Source organism: Saccopteryx leptura, chromosome 2 (genome assembly GCF_036850995.1).
Source record: "Saccopteryx leptura isolate mSacLep1 chromosome 2, mSacLep1_pri_phased_curated, whole genome shotgun sequence".
NCBI classification, from domain to species: domain Eukaryota; kingdom Metazoa; phylum Chordata; class Mammalia; order Chiroptera; family Emballonuridae; genus Saccopteryx; species Saccopteryx leptura.
In genome coordinates, this window is record NC_089504.1 from 132,945,482 (window position 1) to 132,967,095 (window position 21,614).

Sequence of the window (21,614 nt, forward strand, 5' to 3'; positions counted from 1 at the left end):
GTAGATGACAATGCTGTGGCCCAAAGAGAGGGAGGAGCTTGATTAGGGTCATTCATTCAGTCCACCAACACTGAGTATCTGCTGTGCTCCAGGCCCTGTTCTAGGTACTGGAAATAAGGTAGTACACAACACTGACAAGTGCCTGCCCCACCGAGTTCACCTTATCAGATTGGAGGAGGACAATTGACAAAAAAGTAGCCCTGGCCTGGTAGCTCAGTTGGTTACAGCGTTGTCCCTAACTGTTGTGGGTTGGATCCCTGGTCAGGGCCCATACAAAAATCAACCAATGAATGCATAAATAAATGGAACAACAAATCGATGTTTCCGTCTTTCTCTAAAATGAATAAATAAAAACTTAAAAAGAGCCTGACTAGATGGTAGCACAGTGGATAGAGCATCAGCCTGGGATGCAGAGGACCCAGGTTCAAAACCTGAGGTTGCCAGCTTGAGTGTGGGCTCATCCGGCTTGAGCATGGGCTCACCAGCTAGAGTGTGAGGTTGCTGGCTTGAGTATGGGATCATAGACATGACCCCATGGTCACTGGTTTGAGCCTAAATGTCACTGGCTTGAAGCCCAAGGTTGCTGGCTTGAGCAAGGGGTCACTAGCTCAGCTAACCCCCCCCCCCAATCAAGGAACATATGAGAAAGCAATCAATAAACAACTAAGGTGCCACAATGAAGAATTGATGCTTTTCATTTCTCTCTCTTCCTGTCTGTCTGTCCCTATCTGTCCCTCTCTCTGACTTTCTCTGTCTCTGCCACACACACACACACACACACACACACACAAATCTTAAAAAAAAAAAAAAAAAAGGAATGGAGAAACTAAATCTCCTTATAATCATTTTGCTACCATAACATTTTGCCTCACTTTTGCTAGCAAGAAATTTGGGGACAGGCAGCAGGAAAGTTATCTTTTTTTTTTTTTTTTTTTTTTTTGCGTGTCATCCTTGCGCAGGGGCCATGCTAATCTTCTCTGTATCGTTCCAATTTTAGTATATGTGCTGCCGAAGCGAGCACTGGAAAGTTATCTTTATATCTTGATATTTGTCAGATCCAAAGAACCTCCTGGAGGGGCCCAGGACTATGGAAACACTGAAATCCCCAGTGAGGCTGTAATGAAGGGTGAGCAGGAGGACAGAGAGTGTAGAGGAGGGTGTGGAAGTTACTACATGGAGGATGAGGAAGTGTCTGGACTTGGATAACTGGAGAGGAAGCAGGTCTGTCTCAGGGTCCACATCATTTCTCAGCTGATTTCCATATTCCTGATATCCTTTTCTCCCTTAGAATTCTCTGTAGCATGAGGACTCCCTACCACTCACCCAGCAAGTGGCCAACTTGGACTTGACCACACATTGGGTGGTAGCAAGAGAAGGCAGAAAGGCACACATGCTGTGGTCTCGCCAGTCTCCCATACTCCAAGTGCCTGCTCCACATATGGCTGCTGCTAACCTCCCATTGGCTATGTTCTACTCCTGTTTCCTCCACTGACACCCCTTAACTCAGCCCGAACCAGACAACACAGGCTTCTTCAGAACCACTACATTTACTACTGCCTTCCTCTGTTTCCCCTCCTGCCCATCCTCATATTTTCTTCCTAATTCTTAGTCTAGCTCAGGTAGCTTTTTTATGGGAGGATGTCTTTTTTCCTCCTATAAACACCTTTATTCACACACATACACAGGCATTCACCGGTCCTCTTCCCAGGCCTCCATCTCTGCTAGCATGCCATCCCATTCCCCTAGAATAGTCATCGGCAAACTCATTAGTCAACAGAGCCAAATATCAACAGTACAACGATTGAAATTTCTTTTGAGAGCCAAATTTTTTAAACTTAAACTATATAGGTAGGTACATTCCTTATCGAGGTAGTGCCTGCATGTGGTATTTTGTGGAAGAGCCACACTCAAGGGGCCAAAGAGCCATATGTGGCTCACAAGCCGCAGTTTGCCAACCAGGGCTCTAGAACATTCCCTGTACCCTGGCCCACCACTTCTCAGCAGGCTATTCTTTTTTAAATTTTTTTTCAAGAGAAACAGACAGAGAGAGGGACAGATAGGAACAGACAGGAAGGGAGAGAGATGAGAAGCATCCACTCATAGTTGCGGCACCTTAGTTGTTCATTGATTGCTTTCTCATATGTGCCTTCGCCAGGGAGCTCCAGCTGAGCCAGTGACCCCTTGCTCAAGCCAGTAACCTTGGGCTTCAAGCAGAGGCAGATTAAGGTCAATTGAGGCCCTAGGCACAGAAGAAAATATTGGGCCCCTTAAGAAAAGAGAGACACAGCCTGACCAGGCAGTGGCTCAGTGAATAGAGCGTTGGACTGGGACGCGTAGGACCCAGGTTCAAGACCCTGAGGTCGCCAGCTTGAGCACGGGCTCATTGGGTTTGAGCAGGGCTCACCAAGGTTGCTGACTCCAGCAAGGGGTCACTCGGTCTGCTGTAGCCCACCAGTCAAGACACATATGAGAAAGCAGTCAATGGACAACGAAGGAACCGCAATGAAGAATTGATGTTTCTCATCTCTCTCTCTTCCTATCTGTCTATCCCTATCTGTTCCTCTCTCTGACTCTGTCTCTGCCACACACAAAAAAGAGGGAAAATAAAAATACATGTTAACCATATTTTTAAATAAATAAAAAATATTGGCCCTGCCGGTTGGCTCAGTGATAGAGCGTCGGCCTGGTGTGCAGGAGTCCCGGGTTCGATTCCTGGCCAGGGCACACAGGAGAAGCGCCCATCTGCTTCTCCACCCCTCCCCCTCCCCTTCCTCTCTGTCTCTCTCTTTCCCTCCTGCAGCCAAGGCTCCATTGGAGCAAAGATGGCCCGGGCACTGGGGATGGCTCCACGGCCTCTGCCTCAGGCGCTAGAGTGGCTCTGGTCGCAACAGAGCGACGCCTCAGATGGGCAGAGCATCGCCCCCTGGTGGGCGTGCCGGGTGGATCCTGGTCGGGCGTATGCGGGAGTCTGTCTGACTCCCCGTTTCCAACTTCAGAAAACTATAAATAAATAAATAAATACATACATACATACATACATACATAAATAAATAAAAATATTGTATACTATTAATGTTACACTTTCTTTTTTTTTGTATTTTTCTGAAGCTGGAAATGGGGAGGCAGTCAGACTCCCACATACGCCCGACGGGATCCACCCGGCACACCCACCAAGGGGCGATGCTCTGCCCATCTGGGGCGTCGCTCTGTCCGACCAGAGCCACTCTAGCACCTGGGGCAGAGGCCAAGGAGCCATCCCCAGCGCCCGGGCCATCTTTTGCTTCAATGGAGCCTTGGCTGCGGGAGGGGAAGAGAGAGACAGAGAGGAAGGAGAGGGGGAGGGGTGGAGAAGCAGATGGGCGCCTCTCCTGTGTGCCCTGGCCAGAATTGAACCCGGGACTTCCGCACGCCAGGCCAATGCTCTACCACTGAGCCAACCAGCCAGGGCCTGTGTACTATTAATGTTAAAATTGCACATATGAAACCAAACTTGGTGTCATTAGAACAAAGTTTAAAGCTGGGGTTTTGTGGGGCCCTTCAGAAGTCAGGACCCAGGGCGCGCACACCCGGTGTGCCCGTGGTTAAATCCACCTCTGCCTTCAAGCTAGTAACATTTGGGCTCAAGCCAGCGACCATGGGGTCATGTCTATGATCCCACACTCAAGCCTTATGAGCCTGCACTCAAGGCATTGACCTTGGGTTTCAAACCTGGGTCCTCTGCCTTCTAGTCCAACATTCTATCCACTGTGCCACTGCCTGGTCAGGCTCAGCAGCCTATTCTTTTTTTTTATACAGAGACAGAGAGAAAGTCAGAGAGAGGGATAGATAGGGACAGACAGACAGGAATGGAGAGATGAGAAGCATCAATCATTAGTTTTTCATTGCTCATTGCGACACCTTAGTTGTTCATTGATTGTTTTCTCATATGTGCCTTGACTGTGGGCCTTCAGCAAACCGAGTAACCCTTTGTTTGAGCCAGCGACCTTGAGCCCAAGCTCGTGAGCTTTTGCTCAAACCAAATGAGCCCACGCTCAAGCTGGCGACCTTGGGGTCTCAAGCCTGGGTCCTCAGCATCCCAGTCCGACGCTCTATCCACTGTGCCACCGCCTGGTCAGGCTCAGCAGCCTATTCTTGTTTTGCATCATAGTTCAATGCTTCTTTCTCCAGGAAGTTTTCCTGGAAAATTCCTCTCTTCAATTTCTCCTTCCGATTTCTCATGTAACAACACCCAGCTCCTAGGATGAAGAGCAGAAGAAAAGCACGAGAAAGAGAGAAGCCCAAGGAGTGGGCCTGGCATTCATAGGTAGGCTTCAGTCCTCTCCTGTGGAATATAAACAATTTCACAGAATACCATCATCAAGCAAGGCCACTCTATGACCATGATAATGATAGATCAAGGGCAAGATCTCTCTCTAGTCATATCCTCAGACAAAACTCTGACAAAAATAAGAAATTTTCCAAGCCACAAAAATGACCAAACGTCCCCTTCTAGCTAAGATGAATGACTACTGCTTCTTTACCTATCACTGCTTTCATTCTGCTTCATTCCTTCCACCTTCTAGATAACATGTATTACGGTACCCAGTTAGTTGCACAATTCCCCAGCTTCTTGATAGCATCTAACCCAGAGCAAAACCTCTCTTTCTTGACCTCTCCCCAAGTCAGTAAGTTTAAATCCAAATCCTAAGTTCTTCCTAACACCCCACTGGACACCCCAAAGTTCTGCCATAGCATGTGCTCTTGTTGACATGAGTCCATAAACCCGAGTTTATTCAACTACAAGTATCTGCTGGTGGTCTTTGGCTAGAGAGCATTGACAATCATAAACAACATACAGATATACCGGTATATATTTTTATTTATATTTATTTAAGAATTTTATTTATTGATTTTATGGGGGTGGTGGAGCAAGAAGTATCAACATTAAGTTGCTTCACTTTAGTTGTTCATTGATTGCTTGTCATATGTACCTTGACCGGGCAAATCCAGGGTTTTGAACTGGCGACCTCAGCATTCCAGGTCAATGCTTTATCCACTGCGCCACCACAGGCCAGGGTTGTATGTATTTTTAACACTTGTTAGGCCCTGGCCAGGTGGCTCAGTGGATGGAGTGTCCACCTGGTGCACCGAGGTCACAGGTTGATCCTTGGTCAGGGCACATACAAAAAGCAACCAATGAGCACACAACTAAATGGAACATCTAAGTGGAATGAGTTGATGCTTCTCTCTCTCTCCTTCCCCAACCCCTTTCTCTTTCTCTCTCAAATCAATGAAAAAACTTGTTAAAAAGCAAAGCTCGCCTGATCTGTGGTGGTGCAATGAGTAAAAACGCCGACCTGGAATGCTGAGGTTGCCAGTTCGAAACCCTGGGCTTGCCTGGTCAAGGCACATATGGGAGTTGATGCTTTCTGCTCTTCCCCCTTTCTCTCTCTCTGTCTCTGTCTCTTCTCTCTAAAATAAATAAATAAAATTTTTAAAAGAAGCAAAACTCGACTGAATAATTTTGGAGATCTAATTGGCTTTATTAAGCAATTCATGAATCAGGCAGCCTTCCATCTAGCAACTAGGAGGTGCTAGGAGGAGAGGCTGTACAAAACAAGATTTTTATAGTAAGAAAGGTTGGGTGGCCCTGGCCGATTGGCTCAGCGGTAGAGCGTCGGCCTGGCGTGCAGAAGTCCCGGGTTCAATTCCCAGCCAGGGCACAAAGGAGAAGCGCCCATCTGCTTCTCCACCCCTCCCCCTCTCCTTCCTCTCTGTCTCTCTCTTCCTCTCCCGCAGCTGAGGCTCCATTGGAGCAAAGATGGCCCGGGCGCTGGGGATGGCTCTGTGGCCTCTGCCTCAGGCGCTAGTGGCTCTGGTCGCAGCAGAGCGACGCCCCGGAGGGGCAGAGCATCGCCCCCTGGTGGGCGTGCCAGGTGGATCCTGGTCGGGCGCATGCGGGAGTCTGTCTGACTCTCTCTCCCCGTTTCTAGCTTCAGAAAAATAAAAAAAAAAAAAAAAAAAAAAAAAAAAAAGGTTGGGGCAGGCAGCTATTAACAAAATAAATAAATAAAGGATTATTTTGGGGATGGAACAACTTTTTCTTGGGGGGCAGCTGGAGAGAATGGGGAGGGTTTGTATCATGCAGATTGTTTCTTTTTTTTTTCTATGGGGGAGTGGATGGATAAGTTCCACATGACTGCTTCAGTGGTGTTGACCAGAAAAGTCCAGACTGGTTGATTAAAACACCACTTCTGGGAGAAGTTGAACTACAATTAGATCAGGTATTAAATCTAGGTTTGATATGAGTAACACTATTTTGGGCCTGTGATTTTTTCTTAAACAAACTATTAATGCTTATATTTTGGAATTTAGGTGCACTTTATACTATTTTAGCATTAAATTCTTTTTCCTAATTATGTTCTCAGGCAAATTACCCCCCCCTCCCCCACATTTGTTTCAGTTGATTGGATTGATTCCTCAGTCCTTGGCTGTGCTTAGCATTTTCTTGTATCCATACTTTCCCCCAACTAATCTTGTGTCAGAATTGAGGCTTAGGTGAAATCACCTTCTATAAGCTTCCCACAATCACCTAACCAGATCTGACCCCTCCCTCCTCAGCACTTGGTTTTAATTACCCACAACTTTCTTTCTTTTTCTTTTTTTTTAAATTTTTTTACAGAGACAGAGAGAGGGATACACAGGGACAGACAGACAGGAACGGAGAGAGATGAGAAGCATCAATCATCAGTTTTTTGTTGTGACACCTTAGTTGTTCATTGATTGCTTTCTCATATGTGCCTTGCCCATGGGCCTTCAGCAGACCAAGTAACCCCTTGCTCAAGCCAGCAACCTTGGGTCCAAGCTGGCGAGCTTTGCTCAAACCAGATGAGCCCGCGCTCAAGCTGGCGACCTCGGGGGTCTCGAACCTGGGTCCTTCCGCATCCCAGTCCAATGCTCTATCCACTGTGCCACCGCCTGGTCAGGCACCCACAACTTTCTTGCTTGATCTCCTTTTATAGCTGTAATTTCCCTGAAGACAGAGACTGAGTCTTAAAAACTTGGTTAATACTCTAGTAGCTGCTCCAGCTAAAATGCCCCATTAAAAGTTCTGGTGTTCCCAAGTGCCAGGGGACACAGATCCCTGAGATCATGAGAAGTGTATGGCTTAGGACCAAAGAGTGAGCACCTGAGTCATATTAAGGAACAGGGAGAATGGGCCTGGGTCTGTGAGACTCCTGGGGACGCAGATGGCAGGGTGCCTGGAAGCTCTTTGTAAGGATCGCTAGGGCACAGAAAGTACTGGGTTTGTGTACCCTCTGGTTGGAGTCAGAGTGAATTTGAATTTGCTATCACCCTGAACACCTTTGTTTGTTATGTCACTGTCCCAGATTAGGAATTTATCAGAGTAATCAGAGTCAAAAAAAGATAGGGCAGCCCCAAGCTTTGAACATGCGGTTCTCTCTCTGTCTCTCTCCCTCATGCTATTTAGACTAGTGGTTTTTAAACTGTGATCACTGGAGTTTGTTCCAGGAGAGGTAGTTGAGTGAGCCCCCCACCCTCAAGTCCCTCATTCTGATTGAACCAGAGCAATTTGTTTTGCATCTTTTTATGTGTGTTTTGAGATTATGTATAAGATTTAATTTGTATAGGAGTTTACTACATGTAAACAACACCATGGAAATGCAATCAGCAAAATCCAGAATATTGAAATATACCACAGAATAAACAACCTGGTTTCTTCAACAAATAAATTGAACCTGACCAGGCGGTGGCGCAGTGGATAGAACGTTGGACTGGGACGCGGAGGGCCCAGATTCGAGACCCCAAGGTCGCCAACTTGAGAGTGGGCTCATCTGGTTTGAGCAAAGCTCGCCAGCTTGGACCCAAGGTTGCTGGCTCGAGCAAGGGGTTACTCGGTCTGCTGAAGGCCCATGGTCAAGGCACATATGAGAAAACAATGAATGAACAACTAAAGTGTGGCAACAAAAAACTGATGATTGATGCTTCTCATCTCTGTTCCTGTCTGTCTGTCCCTATCTATCCCTCTCTCTGACTCTCTCTCTGTCTCTGTAAAATAACAATAACAACAACAAATAAATTGAAAGAAAAAAGGGAAGGGGTTGGTGGAACCTAAGAAATAAAAGACACTAAAGAGCCATAGTAACCAAATTCAATGTGTGGACCTTGTTTAGATTCTGATTTGAATAAACCAATGTATGACACAATTAAGGAAATTTTAACACGGACTAGATATTTGACAATATTGAGTTATTTATTTTTATTTTTTTAATTCATTTTAGAGAAGGGAGAGAGAGAGAGAAAAAGAGAGAGAGAAGAGGGGGAGGAGCAGGAAGCATCAACTCCAATATGTGCCTTGACCAGGCAAGCCCAGGGTTTTGAACTGACAACCTCAGTGTTCCAGGTTGACACTTTATTCACTGCACCACCGCAGGTCAGGTGAATTTTTTATTCCTAGTTATGATAATGGTATTGTGACTATGTTAACAAAGAGTCTTTTTCTTTTAGAAATGAGTACTGAAATATTTATGAATTAAATGATATGATGCTTAAAATTTGTTTTAAAATCATTCAGTATAGGAGGTGTAGTGGGGAGAAGTGGGTTGGAATATAAATGAAGTAAGATTATGTTGATAAATGTTGAAGCTGAGTAATGGATACGTGGGAGTTCATTGTATTATTTTTTCTACCTGTTAAAATGCTTGCACATTTCCACACCAAAACAAACAACCAACCTTTTTTTTTTTTTTTTTTTTTTTTTTTTTTTTTTTTTTTTACAGAGACAGAGAGAGAGTCAGAGAGAGGGATAGATAGGGACAGACAGACAGGAACAGAGAGAGATGAGAAGCATTAATCAGTTTTTCGTTGCAACAAACAAACAACCTTGTTAAAAAAACAAGTTAAGCCTGACCAGGCGATGGCACAGTGGATAGATACTGAGGACCCAGGTTAAAAACCCCGAGGTTGCTGGCTTGAGCCCAAAATCTCTAGCTTGAGCAAGGGTGTCACTGGCTCAGCTGAAGCCCCACGGTCAAGGCACATACGAGAAAGCAATCATTGAACAACTAAAAGTGCCTCAATGATGAGTTGGTGCTTCTCATCTCTCTCCCTTCCTGTCTGTCGCCTTTTTGCTAAAAAAAGAAAAAAAAATTAAAGGGGACTACATAAAGATTTGGAATTATAACCTTACTTTTCAAAGTAACAGCTTTATGAAGATATAATTCACATAACATACAATTCATCAACTTAAACTGTACAATTCAGTGGTTTTTAGTATATTCACAGAATTTTACAACCATCACCACAATCAAATTTAGATTTTCCAAAAAGAAATACCATACCCATTAGCAGTCACTCTCCATTCCCCTCAACCCCTTCAATCATAAAGAGCCCCTAATCTACTTTCTTTTTCTTTGCATTTACCTACTCTAGACATTTCATACAGATGGAATTATACAATATGTGATATTTTATGACTGGCTTTCTTTACCTTAAAATTATGTTTCAAGGACCTGTGGTGGCGCAGTGGATAAAGTGTCGACCTGGAAATGCTGAGGTTGCCGGTTCGAAACCCTGGGCTTGCCTGGTCAAGGCACATATGGGAGTTGATGCTTCCAGCTCCTCCCCACCTTCTCTCTCTGTCTCTCTCTCCTATCTCTCCCCCTCTCTGTCTCTCTCTCTCCCTTTCTCTCTCCTCTCTAAAATGAATTAAAAAAAAAAAAAAGAAACAAATGTTTCAAGTATAACCTTGTGTTAGACTATTCTGGTGTTTTTTTTTTTCCTTAGAGAGAGAGAGAGACAAAAATATCAATCTGTTCCGGTACATGCCCTAACTGGAGATCAAACTGGCAACCTCTGAGCATTGGGATGACGCTCCAACCAACTGAGATGTCTGGCCAAGGCTAAACTATTCTGGTCTTGATAGAAAAGAGCCATCTTGTAAATTTATTACTCTGGCTATTGATTTTATTTTTTTTACAGAGAGAGAGTCAATGAGAGGGATAGATAGGGACAGACAGAGAGGAACAGAGAGAGATGAGAAGCATCAATCATTAGGTTTTTGTTGCGACACCTTAGTTGTTCATTGATTGCTTTCTCGTATGTGCCTTGACCATGGGCCTTCAGCAGACTGAGTAACCCCTTGCTCGAGCCAGCGACCTTGGGTCCAAGCTGGTGAGCCTTGCTCAAACCAGATGAGCCCGCGCACAAGCTGGAGACCTCGGGGTCTCGAACCTGGGTCCTCGGCATCCCAGTCTGATGCTCTATCCACTGCGCCACCGCCTGGTCAGGCTGGCTATTGATTTTAAAATAAAGACACTTGAAAGAAGTTTATACAGACTTGGGGGAGAGAATCTAACTGCTCAAAAAAGAAAGAATAGGCCCTGGCTGGTTGGCTCAGTGGTAGAGCGTTGGCCTGGCGTACAGGAGTCCCAAGTTCGATTCCCAGCCAGAGCACATAGGAGAAGCGCCCATCTGCTTCTCCACCCCTCCCCCTCTCCTTCCTCTCTGTCTCTCTCTTCCCCTCCCGCAGCCGAGGCTCCATTGGAGCAAAGTTGGCCTGGGCGCTGAGAATGGCTCCATGGCCTCTGCCTCAGGTGTTAGAATGGCTCTGGTCGCAACAGAGCAACGCCCAAGATGGGCAGAGCATCACCCCCTGGTGGGCATGCCGGGTGGATCCTGGTTGGGCACATGCGGGAGTCTGTCTGACTGCCTCCCCGTTTCCAACTTCGGAGAAATACCAAAAAAACCCAAAAAAACAAAAAAGAAAGAATAAAAGCTCCTTCTCTAGTCCAAATACCTTGCATTACATTTGTGGAAGTGGACTTGAGAAGGAAGTGACTTACTCAAATACACAGAGCTTGTGAAGGGCAGAGCTGGGTCCAACACCTGGACCCACTGACCTTTGCTCCGTCCTCTTTTTATGTTGTCACACTGCCTTCTGACCTAACACAAATTCGAACCACTTTTTCTATCACAACTCAGAAACATGTGACCCAAAAAATATCTTCAGGGACACATCTTGAGAATCAGCCATGATGGAGGCTGCTCTGTCTCACAGCTCAGTCTCTCAGCTGCCCCACTGTGAAAAGCAGCCACCCAGGGAAGAACCAGTGCTAGCACCAGCTCCCAGAATTTCCATCTCAGCGCAGCTCAGGAATGGCAACTTTGTTAGAATCAAGAAAAAGCTGTTTGCATAGTAGAAACAGTTTTTACTTACATGGAATGTTTTTTTTGGAATTGCTCATGGAGGATGTGTGTAGGGGAAGGCTGGTAGAGAACATGGGGGAACGGAAGCTAAAGCCTGTGAGGCTGCCTTTGGAGGGAACCCAGTTAAGGGTTAACAGGATGTATAGAAACCCCACTGGTGCCTTGAGAACTGAGTCCAGAGGAGACTGATGGTGGGGAACTGGGGAACAGGACGGAAGGAAAAGGTCAGGCTGAGGGAAAGGACTCCAGGTTGAGGCAGTCTATGATCTTACAGCTGTTCCTGGAACTCTCCCAAACCATACTTATGGGCAGCTCAGAGAGACTGTCAAGCTGCTAAAAAAGGGCAAAAAGAGGACAAATTCTATCTGTGCAGAGGCACTGGGCTTGCCGACGGGAAAGGACCTAAGGATGAACTCAGGAATACTTTCACTTTGCTTACCAGCCTTACTTTAATCCCTGATCCCCAGAAGGCCTTATCTGGACTGTCTTGGTTCCTGAATAAGCAGTGAGTTATTCGAGCACATTACATGGTTCTGTCTAGTGGACTGGCGCCTTAAGTGGCAAAGGCTCTGATGGGGCAGGTGACATAGGCAGTTATGTAGCTCATCTCAAGCTTAGATTTCCCTCCAGTTTTCTAATCCCAAAGTCCCATGCCCAGTCTGGACTTTAATCAGGTGACACAGTGTGTCAGCATCAGTAGGTGTCACCTGGAACTGGACCTGTGCCTGATTCATCCAGGAAGCTGAACCCAGGCAGCAGAACAAACACCCTTAAGCAGTAACTGCCAGGCATGGGGTGAGAGGTTGTCTGGCCAAACAAACTGCGACTTTGTTTGCTTTGTTCTGTCTTTTCTCCCAACCCCACTCGCCAGCCCTCTCATCCCTTTCTCTGCCCATCTCTGGGTCAGGGACTGTGTGGGGTTTTTCCAGATGATGTAGAAGGCTTTTTTATTCATTTCCTTTTGGTGAAGGTGATTCCTGAGGAAGAGACTCAGGAATTGAAAGGGGAACAGCAGGAGCTGATAAAACGGTAGAGCAGAAGCTTCTGGGATGGGAAGCCAAGTGTGGGAACTGGTTTGGATGAGGATTAGAGAAACAAAGAGGTCAGGGATCGCTGCCCCCACCTCCACCCTAGGGTTGCCACCTGTCTATAGGCAGGTTCTGCTTTTCTGAGACAACTCCAGCTTGACCTCACTTTCTGTGTTCATAGCTAGTTTATTGTTTTTTGACACTAATTGGTGGACACTCAAGACCATTAAATTTTTGCTTCAAGTCCCTTCCCCCCTCTAATACAATTGCAAAACGTGGGAATCCCCTTTCAGAGGACGCAACAGTGCAGCTTTAAAAGAAAGGGAAGGGAGGAAGAGGGCGCTGACTCAGATCCTCCTACCATTGGCTGCCGGAGGGGATCCCACCTCAGGGATTGGCCCTGACAGAGCCCGCCTCCGCTTGTGATTGGCTCATCCAGACAGATATAAAGGAGTTGTACCGGCCTCCTGTTCAGTTGGAGCAAGGCAGGGAATTCGCTTTGGTTTGTGTGCTGAGACGCACCTGGCGCATCCCTCTCCTCTTTGAACCAGAGTCCAAGTCCCGGGGAAACTGCAGCCATGAAGGAAAGACGGGCCCCCCAGCCAGTCGTGGCCAGATGTAAGCTCGTTCTGGTGGGAGACGTGCAGTGCGGGAAGACAGCAATGTTACAGGTGTTAGCCAAGGACTGCTATCCCGAGGTGAGCTGCCCACCTGCCCCCTCCAGCTTTTCTCCTTGCCTGCCTGCCGGCCGACCCCGGGGGTAGAGTCCCACCTGCCCAGGGAGCTGTGTCTCCTTCCGCACCCCGCCCTCAGCCTCTTTCAGGCTAGAGGGCCGCCCTGCCTTAGCGTCCCCCCTGAGACCTGTTCCACTTATGCCGCCCCGCTGGCTCCTCCTCACCTCTTCACCCATAGGCCCTGATCAAACCCCCTCCTACCTCCCTTCATCCTAGAGTCTGCTCCCTGGAGAGGGTACTGGAGGCATTTGAGAATCTGGGGTTTGTTCAGGCAATACCTGCCCGCCCCTTCACCCTAACCTCAAAGGTTTGTGAGCATGGCTCCAAGCAGTCTCCTGCCACCCGTTTCTGCTGTTCTGCTGCCAGGGGGCTTGTGGGGAGAAGAGAAAGAGCTAGAATTGGCTTGTGGCTCTGAAATTGGGAGCCAGACAAAAATGGGGATGAGAGGAATGTGTGTGTGTGTGTGTGTGTATTTCTGACCATCTAAAATGTGGGGGACTTGTCCCTGGCTAGAAGTCATTTCCATTTCTTAATTTGATGGAGCAAATTGCCTGGGTTTCTATATGTCCCTGCCTCCTGTCCCATGTGGTCCCTTCTGCCCCACATATCTTCTTCCCTGGCCACTTTAGTATCTCACTACAGTGAGTGGCTTCTTGTGTAGCCAGTACTAACCAGAGGGTGTGTGTGTGTGGGGGGGCAGAGTGTGAATAGTTCCTCTCTTTTTACAGACATATGTGCCCACTGTGTTTGAGAATTACACAGCCTGCTTGGAGACAGAGGAACAGAGGGTAGAGCTTAGTCTCTGGGACACCTCAGGTAAGACTACTGACCCCAAATACCCCCTTCCCACCTCCACTGGGCTGCTGCGGCTGCTGTTTTTTAGAAATTGTTTTCCTCTTTGATAGGGAGTAGTATAGTGCTGGCCAGGAAACTGAAAGAAGGGGGAACCTGAAGATTCCTCAGTTGGGTGTTGGGGAAGGATCGACTCAGTAGGCTGGTCCAGGGGTGCAGAATGGATGAACCCCAGAAGCCACTTATTACTCTGGGTCTAGTTCAGTCCTTAAGAGGGCTCAATATTGCCTGACCTGTGGTGGCGCAGTGGGATAAAGCATTGACCCAGAACACTGAGGTCACTGGTTCGAAACCCTGGGCTTGCCTGGTCAAGGCACATATGGCAGTTGATGCTTCCTGCTCCTCCCCCTTCTCTCTCTCTCTCTCTCTCTCTCTCTCTTTCTCTTTCTCTGTCTTCTCTCTGCAAAGAAATTGATAGTCTTTAAAAAAAATTTTAAAAAGGGAGCTCAATATTGAGGTGACTGCCCCCTGAATACTTGGGGGCAGACAGACAGGGCTTCTCCATTTTCACTCCCTGCCAGCCACACACACAGCCTTTATTATCCCAGAATAAAGCCAAGTAAGGCAGAAGGTAGTGCTGCTGAAGGTCGTTGTGGTTGAGGCAGGGAGACAAGCCTGCTTTGGGGGGAATATTGCTCCTGACTCAGTTTTCTCTCCTGCATTCCATCTCAGGCCACTGCTCTCAGCCTGCTGCAGCTCAGCTCCACTCGTCATACCGCTGCGGCTCAGGGCTGAAGTGATGCATCACTGGTGCTTTGGCGGGTGGGGGAGATGGCTTAATATGGGGCAGAGTCACATTGTAGGTAGTGGCAGGAGGGAGAGTGCTGGCTCTGACCATTCCCCCTCTCTCCCACACTGGGCTGAGGTAGAAGTGCCTGTCTTTCTAGAATGTAGGAAGCAATATTTTCCTACCCTCTCAACCCTAAATCCTCAATGCTAGACCATCTCTTGCATTGATTCTGATCCCTTCCCATTATCTCTTTACCCCAGTGCTTTTAAAATAGACTGGATTCAGAGTCATAATTAAGGAGTAAAAGCCAGAAATAGGGGGAAAGGAAATAAGATCCACTCCTCTCTAAAAATGCATATTCAGGCTGAGTTTAAAGAGGAACTATAAATCACTAGGGGTTTCCTGTTACATACAATAAATATGCTGTCCTGCTCCTCCAAAGAGCTATTGTTCCCATGATCCAATTTTGAGGTCTGGAAAGATTTGGGGCAAGGGATGGGATGGATGAACAGATAATGAGACTTCCCCTTCCTCCCTTCCTTCCAAAAACAAAACAAAGCAAAACAAAAATTCCTCAACCTGCTGTGCTTTCTCTGCTGCAGTTCCAGGGGTTGGGAGGCAGGGTTCTGGTTATCTTGGACCGTGCTGTACTGGCTGGATCCGACGGGAATGCAATTGGCTGCATGATGTATGCTTTTGCATCTGCCGTACCCTGCCCACCTTTCAATCTTCCCAGAATCTTACTGCAGCTCATCTCTTCACTACCACCGCCCCAAAACGCCGCTCCCCCCCACCACTTCCCTGCTGCTTCCCCTTCCTCCCACAATCAGAATGAAGCCTTTGAATTCCAACCCAGATAAAGGAAAATCAGCAAGGTGGTCTCTATTTCCCATGTTGCGTCCCCCCCACCCACATCCAATTTCCAAAAGGATGCAGGCTATCAGTCATCCTCAAACTCCCTCTTTCAAATTAGATGCCCATAAGGAAGGAGGAAATGTCAGCCAAGTGTGGGATGGGGCTTCCCAACATTGGGGCCAGGATGGAACCTGTTCCCATTATTCACTAGCCGGTCTTAGGGGTGGGGGACAGCTTGGAGCCAGAAAGGAAGCCTCTTCCCCTCCCCCTGCCACTGCTGCAGTGCTCCCTTTGCTCAGTGCTGCAGTGATAAGACCCCACCTCAGAGAGGGGATGGGGGCAGGTTGCTGAAGGAGCAGGCAGCTATCCCAACTCCCCTTTACTCTTTTTTTTTTAACAACCAACCCCCTCCCCACTTGGATTCCCCCCAGTTTCCATGGCGATTGTGGTGCAGGAAGAGGGGCTGCTTGCTATTCTGAGCACGGATTGTCTGGGTTCCAAATCTGCTACTGTTCCTTCCCAGGGTGGAGGGGGGCAGGCTCAGCTCCTAGCATTCTCCCATATTAGACCACCTGGATCTGCATTGCCTGCTGCCTTCCCAGCGAGGGACCCTTACTCAAGCCCCCAAATCCCAAGTGATTGGTGCTGCTGTCTTTGAGACTGTCTTCCTAAGATCTGGGGGGAGAGGGGCTGGCTGCAGCTTTCTTTTTGCCCTTTTCAGTGTAACCTGATTTGGGTAGAGAAGGAGTGAGGCACTGAATCCCTACCAGCCTCTTAGAGTTCTGACCCCAGGGCAAAAAAAGCAGGGCAGCCAGTTATATAACAGGCAGGTTTATTTTTCATTGAGGAGAACCTTGGAGCAGAAAAAGGGAGCAGAGATTGGGCAGCAGGCAGACTCTAGAAAAGACAAGGCCCTAAACAAGCCCTGGTCTCTGCAGGAGTGGGAGTACCCTCCTCTGGGATCAAAACTGGCAGACCTTAAATTAAGCCCATAGTAAGAGACCAGACAGGGTCAAATTATGCTCTGTCCCCCCCTTTTATTTTGCCCCCCTTTCCCTATTTCAGGGCTAAGGAAGATGATATCTTGCATTGCCTCTGGTAGGTGGTCAGGTTCCAAATACATGCTGCAGCAGGTTCCCCTGGGAGATGGGTGGGGCCACCTAACCTAAGGGACCAAGGATAGAATTGCCAGGGCTCTTTGGACTTAGGCCTGCAGGGAGGGAAAATGCCATGGCTCATTATCAGCTCTTTCTCCCCTTTAACAGGATCTCCTTACTACGACAATGTCCGTCCACTCTGCTACAGCGACTCCGATGCAGTATTACTGTGCTTTGACATCAGCCGTCCAGAGACAGTGGATAGTGCACTCAAGAAGGTAAGTCTGGAAAAACTCTGCAATCTCTAGCTCAGCTTGAGAACAAAAAGGAATCTTGGGGACCTTGTCATCTAGTCTACTCTTGTGTAACAGAAAGTGAGGCCCGGGAAGGGACAGATTTGCCCAAGGCCACACCATTAGCTACAGCTCTGTGTCTAAAACCCAGATCTCCTGCCCCTGCCCTGTACTGCTTTGCCAGAGGCCCAGCCAGGGAGGGTGGTGGTGAAGACTCCGGGCAGCAAAGGTTTGAGAGTCAGAGAACCTTTTGGTGATATGGTTTCATTTGCAGGCAGCTTCTATAGACCTTGATCTCCAGCCCATTGGGACTAGGCCGGTCAGGCAGCCCTGAGCAGAACTGCTGGTAGGAAATGCCTAGGTCTGAGTGGCAAGATCTGACCACACTGAAAAGTCCCAGGGTATCTTGTGGAACTAGCCTAGTTTCTGAGAAGACTCTGGGACTATCTCCTTCCCTTGGGAAGAGACCGATTGTCTTCCTCCCGGCTTTCTGGACTTGTGAAGCCCTTTGACTGGATTGAGGGGGCAGATCCAGGCCCATATGCTTGGCAGAGAGTGGGAAGAGATTTACCCCTGTGCTTTCTCTGGTGACAGTGCTGTTGAATCAGAGGACAGGCTCTTGGGTCAGTATTCCTGTAGCCCCAAAGGCCGCACGGGCAGGAAGATGATGTAATTAGTGCAGTGGCAATGCTGTGACTCAGAGGGATGGCTGGGCTGGTGATAAGCTGTATGGTGTGTATGATGTTGCCAACTGGGCTTCTCTGGGTATTTGTCAGCCACTGACTGTCCTCCCTTCTTTCTTCTTGCATGGCTCTTCAGTGGAGGACGGAAATTCTAGATTATTGTCCCAGCACCCGTGTTTTGCTTATTGGGTGCAAGACAGACTTGCGAACAGACCTGAGTACTCTGATGGAGCTGTCCCACCAGAAGCAGGCACCCATCTCATATGAGCAGGTGTGTAAGTGTATTGGGGGGTGGGGGTGGAGAAGTGCTTAAAAGAGAGAATTGGTATTCTGGGGGGCCATCTATAGTCAGCAACTAGTCATCTAAATAGAGGTGGTACCCGAAAACTAGATAGAAGATGACAGAGGACAATCTGACTTTGGGTGATGGGTATGCAACATAATTGAACGACAAGATAACCTGGACATGTTTTCTTAGAATATATGTATCCTGATTTATTGATGTCACCCCATTAAAAAATAAAATTATAAAATAAATAAATAAATAAATAAATAGAGGTGGTTCCCATTTACTGAGATTTATACGATAAGTTGGTAGGTGAGCCATTCCTGTGTGGGCCAGTGTTTCTCAGGTTGTTTCATGTGCACCACCTGCATTAGAATCACTAGAGGTGTTTATTAGAATTCCTGACTCCATATCTAAAGAGTCACATGGGAGAAAGATGGGAATTGCATTTTTAATGAAATCCCTGGATAATTTCTTATGCACATGGAAGCAAGGGCTCATTTCTTTTAAACCATTGTTTCACATTAGACTCATCTAGGGAGCTCTTAAAAATACTAATGCCTAGGCCTAGGCCCTACCACTAGAAATTCTGATTTACTCTGTCTGGCATCAGGGTGATGTTGGGAGATGGGCAGTTGGGTCCCATCTGGAGTGATTCTGGGGAGTACCACTAACCACAGGAGACTGTATTTCAGAGTCATTTTGAACCACTGCATTGGTGACCTCCCCCTCCTCCCCCTTCCCCCTGCAGGGCTGTGCAATAGCCAAGCAGCTGGGTGCGGAAATCTACCTGGAAGGCTCAGCTTTCACCTCAGAAAAGAGTATCCACAGCATCTTCCGGACGGCGTCCATGGTGTGTCTGAACAAGCCCAGCCCGATGCCCCCAAAGAGCCCTGTCCGAAGCCTCTCCAAGCGACTGCTCCACCTCCCCAGTCGATCTGAACTCATCTCTTCTACCTTCAAGAAGGAAAAGGCCAAAAGCTGTTCCATTATGTGAAGTGGGGGTTGGAGAGGGGAGACAGCCTCCCACTTCCTCCCTTGGGTTGCAGAGGCACGAGAGAGGGAGGATGAGACAATTTAGGACACTGGACAACGAATTTTTCAGACGGCCACAGTGAGGGCTTGGAAGGAGACAAGAATGGGACAAAGAAAGAGCCAGGTCCTGCTTGAGGACCTGACATGGAGAAAGAACCATCACACCCCAAGCCAGGCAGTAGGTGGTGGAGGGGCGGCTGCCCCAGTGCCCCCCACTCCAGAGGAAGGAAAGGTGTGGGGGTGTGGGGGGCATGCTGGGCTCAGGGGCTCAGGGGCCTGCAGGAGCCTCACCTTCAGCATCATGCCTCTTCCACCCAGCGCTTCCATGCAGGCCAGGGGATGGGAGGGTTCCCTCAGCCCTTCTGTTCCCCTCTGAGGAGACCACAGGGAGTGGAGAGTGGGGAAGCTGTGAGGTAGCTCCCTTGGGAGCTGAGCCTAGGTGCTTCTTCATTACTGAAACCAGAAGGGCAGGAGCTGGTCAGAGCCGATGAGAAGGAAACCTCATCTTTGCATAGCCCATGCCTCGTGGAGAGGTGACATCATACATTCACATGCTTCTCACCTGAGTCCCCAGGGTCCAAAGGAGAAGCCCCAGACCCCTTTCTCTTGCAGTGTGGGGGTGGTGGTGCTGCAGGGGGCAGGGCTGGGTGGGGGTCACCAGACTTTTTCTGCCCTTAGGGCAGTAAAGCTGGCATTTGTTTTATAGACTCCTATCTTTGGAATGGGGGGAGGGGGGAGTGTTTCAATCTGTTATATGTTCTGTGTTTAAAGAAGAAAACCTATTTATTAATGAAAAATATAACACATATCAAGAAGTTGGCTCTGTTTTCTTAGCTTCTTTCTGTTTCCTTTGGTCACTGATAATGAGGAAAAAACCGCCATGGGGTCCTTTCTGTGAGTTGCAGAGTGGCTGCCTCCACTGTTCCCTGGCCCCTCCAACACAGATGTCCTTCCTCTACTCCCACCCCACCTCAGCCCCAACCCCACCCAAGCCCTAGCCATGAAGAACTCCTTATCCTGAGAGCAGGGTTTCTCAATCTTGGAAATAACGACATTTTAGGCTAGATAATGCTGTGTTCTGGGAGCTGTTCCACGCTTTGGAGGTTTAGCAGCAGCTCTGGTCTCTACCTGCTAGACATCAGTAGCATACGCCCCCCCCCCCCCCATCCCCAGTTGTCACAACCCAAAATGTTTCCAGATACTGCTAAATGTCCCCTGGGGAAAAATCACTTCTGGACGAGAACCATTGCCCTGGAGAGCCTAGAGGAGAGACCGGTTTAGTGAAATTGGGATCCAAGCTGCTGAAATCCCAACCCCTTCAGGTGGACAGACTGAAGCCAAGTTTAGGATAGGAGGTTCTTGGAGTTCTAGTCTCTGAGTTTATTTTTTATTTTTTTGTATTTTTTCTGAAGCTGGAAACGGGGAGAGACAGACAGACTCCCGCATGCGCCCGACCGGGATCCACCCGGCACGCCCATCAGGGGCAACGCTCTGCCCACCAGGGGGCGATGCTCTGCCGAGACCAGAGCCACTCTAGCACCTGGGGCAGAGGCCAAGGAGCCATCCCCAGCGCCCGGGCCGTCTTTGTTCCAATGGAGCCTTGGCTGCGGGAGGGGAAGAGAGAGACAGAGAGGAAGGAGGGGTGGGGGTGGAGAAGCAAATGGGCGCTTCTCCTGTGTGCCCTGGCCGGGAATCGAACCTGGGTCCCCCGCACGCCAGGCCGACGCTCTACCACTGAGCCAACCGGCCAGGGCCTAGTCTCTGAGTTTAAAGAGGGAATGTCTTCTGCTTTCTTGACCTTCCAATTCCATTGCCTATTGATGGCAGCTCAGGGGCCTCAACTTCCCTTCTCTTCAATGACTTCTAGCTCTTTTTTTTTCCAAGTTTCATAGTATACTGGAAATAATGAGCTATAAATGAATTGAGTTCTTACTATGCTCAGCACTGTCCTCATAGCTTTACCAACATTACCACATTTAACCTCATTAAGGATAATAGCTAACATTGTTAAATGTTTACTATGGGTCAGAGATGCTTATGAGTTCTTTATATGTTATTTATTCCTATGGAATACTCAATTTATAGACAAGGAAACTGAGGTTCAGAGAGAATAGTTAATGTATCCAAGGTTGCCTTACTTGTGATGGCACAGATGATAGAGCGTTGGTCTGGGATGCTGAAGTCCCAGGTTTGAAACCCCAAGGTTGCCGGCTCGAGTGTGGGCTCAACTGGGTTGAGCGCAGGGTCACCAGCCTGAGTGTAGGATCATTGACATGACCCCATGGTTGCTGCCTTGAACCCAAAGGTTGCTGGCTTGAGTGCAAGGTTGCTGGCTTGAGCAAGGGGTCATTGGTTCAGCTTGATCCCCCCCCCCCCCGTCAATGCATGTATAAGAAGCAATCAATGAACAATTAAAGTGCCACAACTATAAGTTGATGCTTCTCATCTCTCCTCCTTACTGTCCCCCCCTTCTGTCTCTGTCCCTAAAAAAAATGTACCCAAGGTCACATATCTAGAAAGTGGTAAAATCTGTATGCAAATCAGGCGACCTGGCTCCAGAACATGCACTTCTCACTGCTCTGCTATCCTACCCAGTGAGACAAGTCATATTATTATCCCTGTTTTATAAATGAGGAAATAGAAAAGCCAGAGATACCATATAACTTGCATGAGATCTTCCTGCTTATATGTAGTGGAGTCAAGATTCAAACCAGATCTCAATGTTAACTACAATCTCACGGGTCCCAAAAGGAGAATCTGGTCCTCACTAGAACATAGTCCCTGTATCTCCATCTCCAAAGATGCATGTTTGT

The 21,614-nt window shown here is 47.9% G+C and overlaps 1 protein-coding gene and 1 non-coding gene across 2 annotated transcripts; one reads left to right on the forward strand and one right to left on the reverse strand.

Annotated features, from left to right (window-relative positions):
• Positions 1-913: 913 nt before the first annotated feature.
• Positions 914-1,021, reverse strand: LOC136396457 (U6 spliceosomal RNA). The gene has a single exon (XR_010749744.1). It is a non-coding gene; the product is annotated as a U6 spliceosomal RNA (small nuclear RNA).
• An 11,706-nt stretch (positions 1,022-12,727) lies between these two features.
• On the forward strand, positions 12,728-19,616 carry RND1 (Rho family GTPase 1). The gene is made up of 5 exons (XM_066365781.1): positions 12,728-12,934; positions 13,699-13,786; positions 16,673-16,782; positions 17,617-17,751; positions 18,518-19,616. The coding sequence occupies exons 1-5, from the start codon at positions 12,815-12,817 to the stop codon at positions 18,761-18,763; spliced, it is 699 nt and encodes a 232-aa protein (XP_066221878.1). The 5' UTR covers positions 12,728-12,814; the 3' UTR covers positions 18,764-19,616.
• The last annotated feature ends 1,998 nt before the right edge of the window (positions 19,617-21,614 follow it).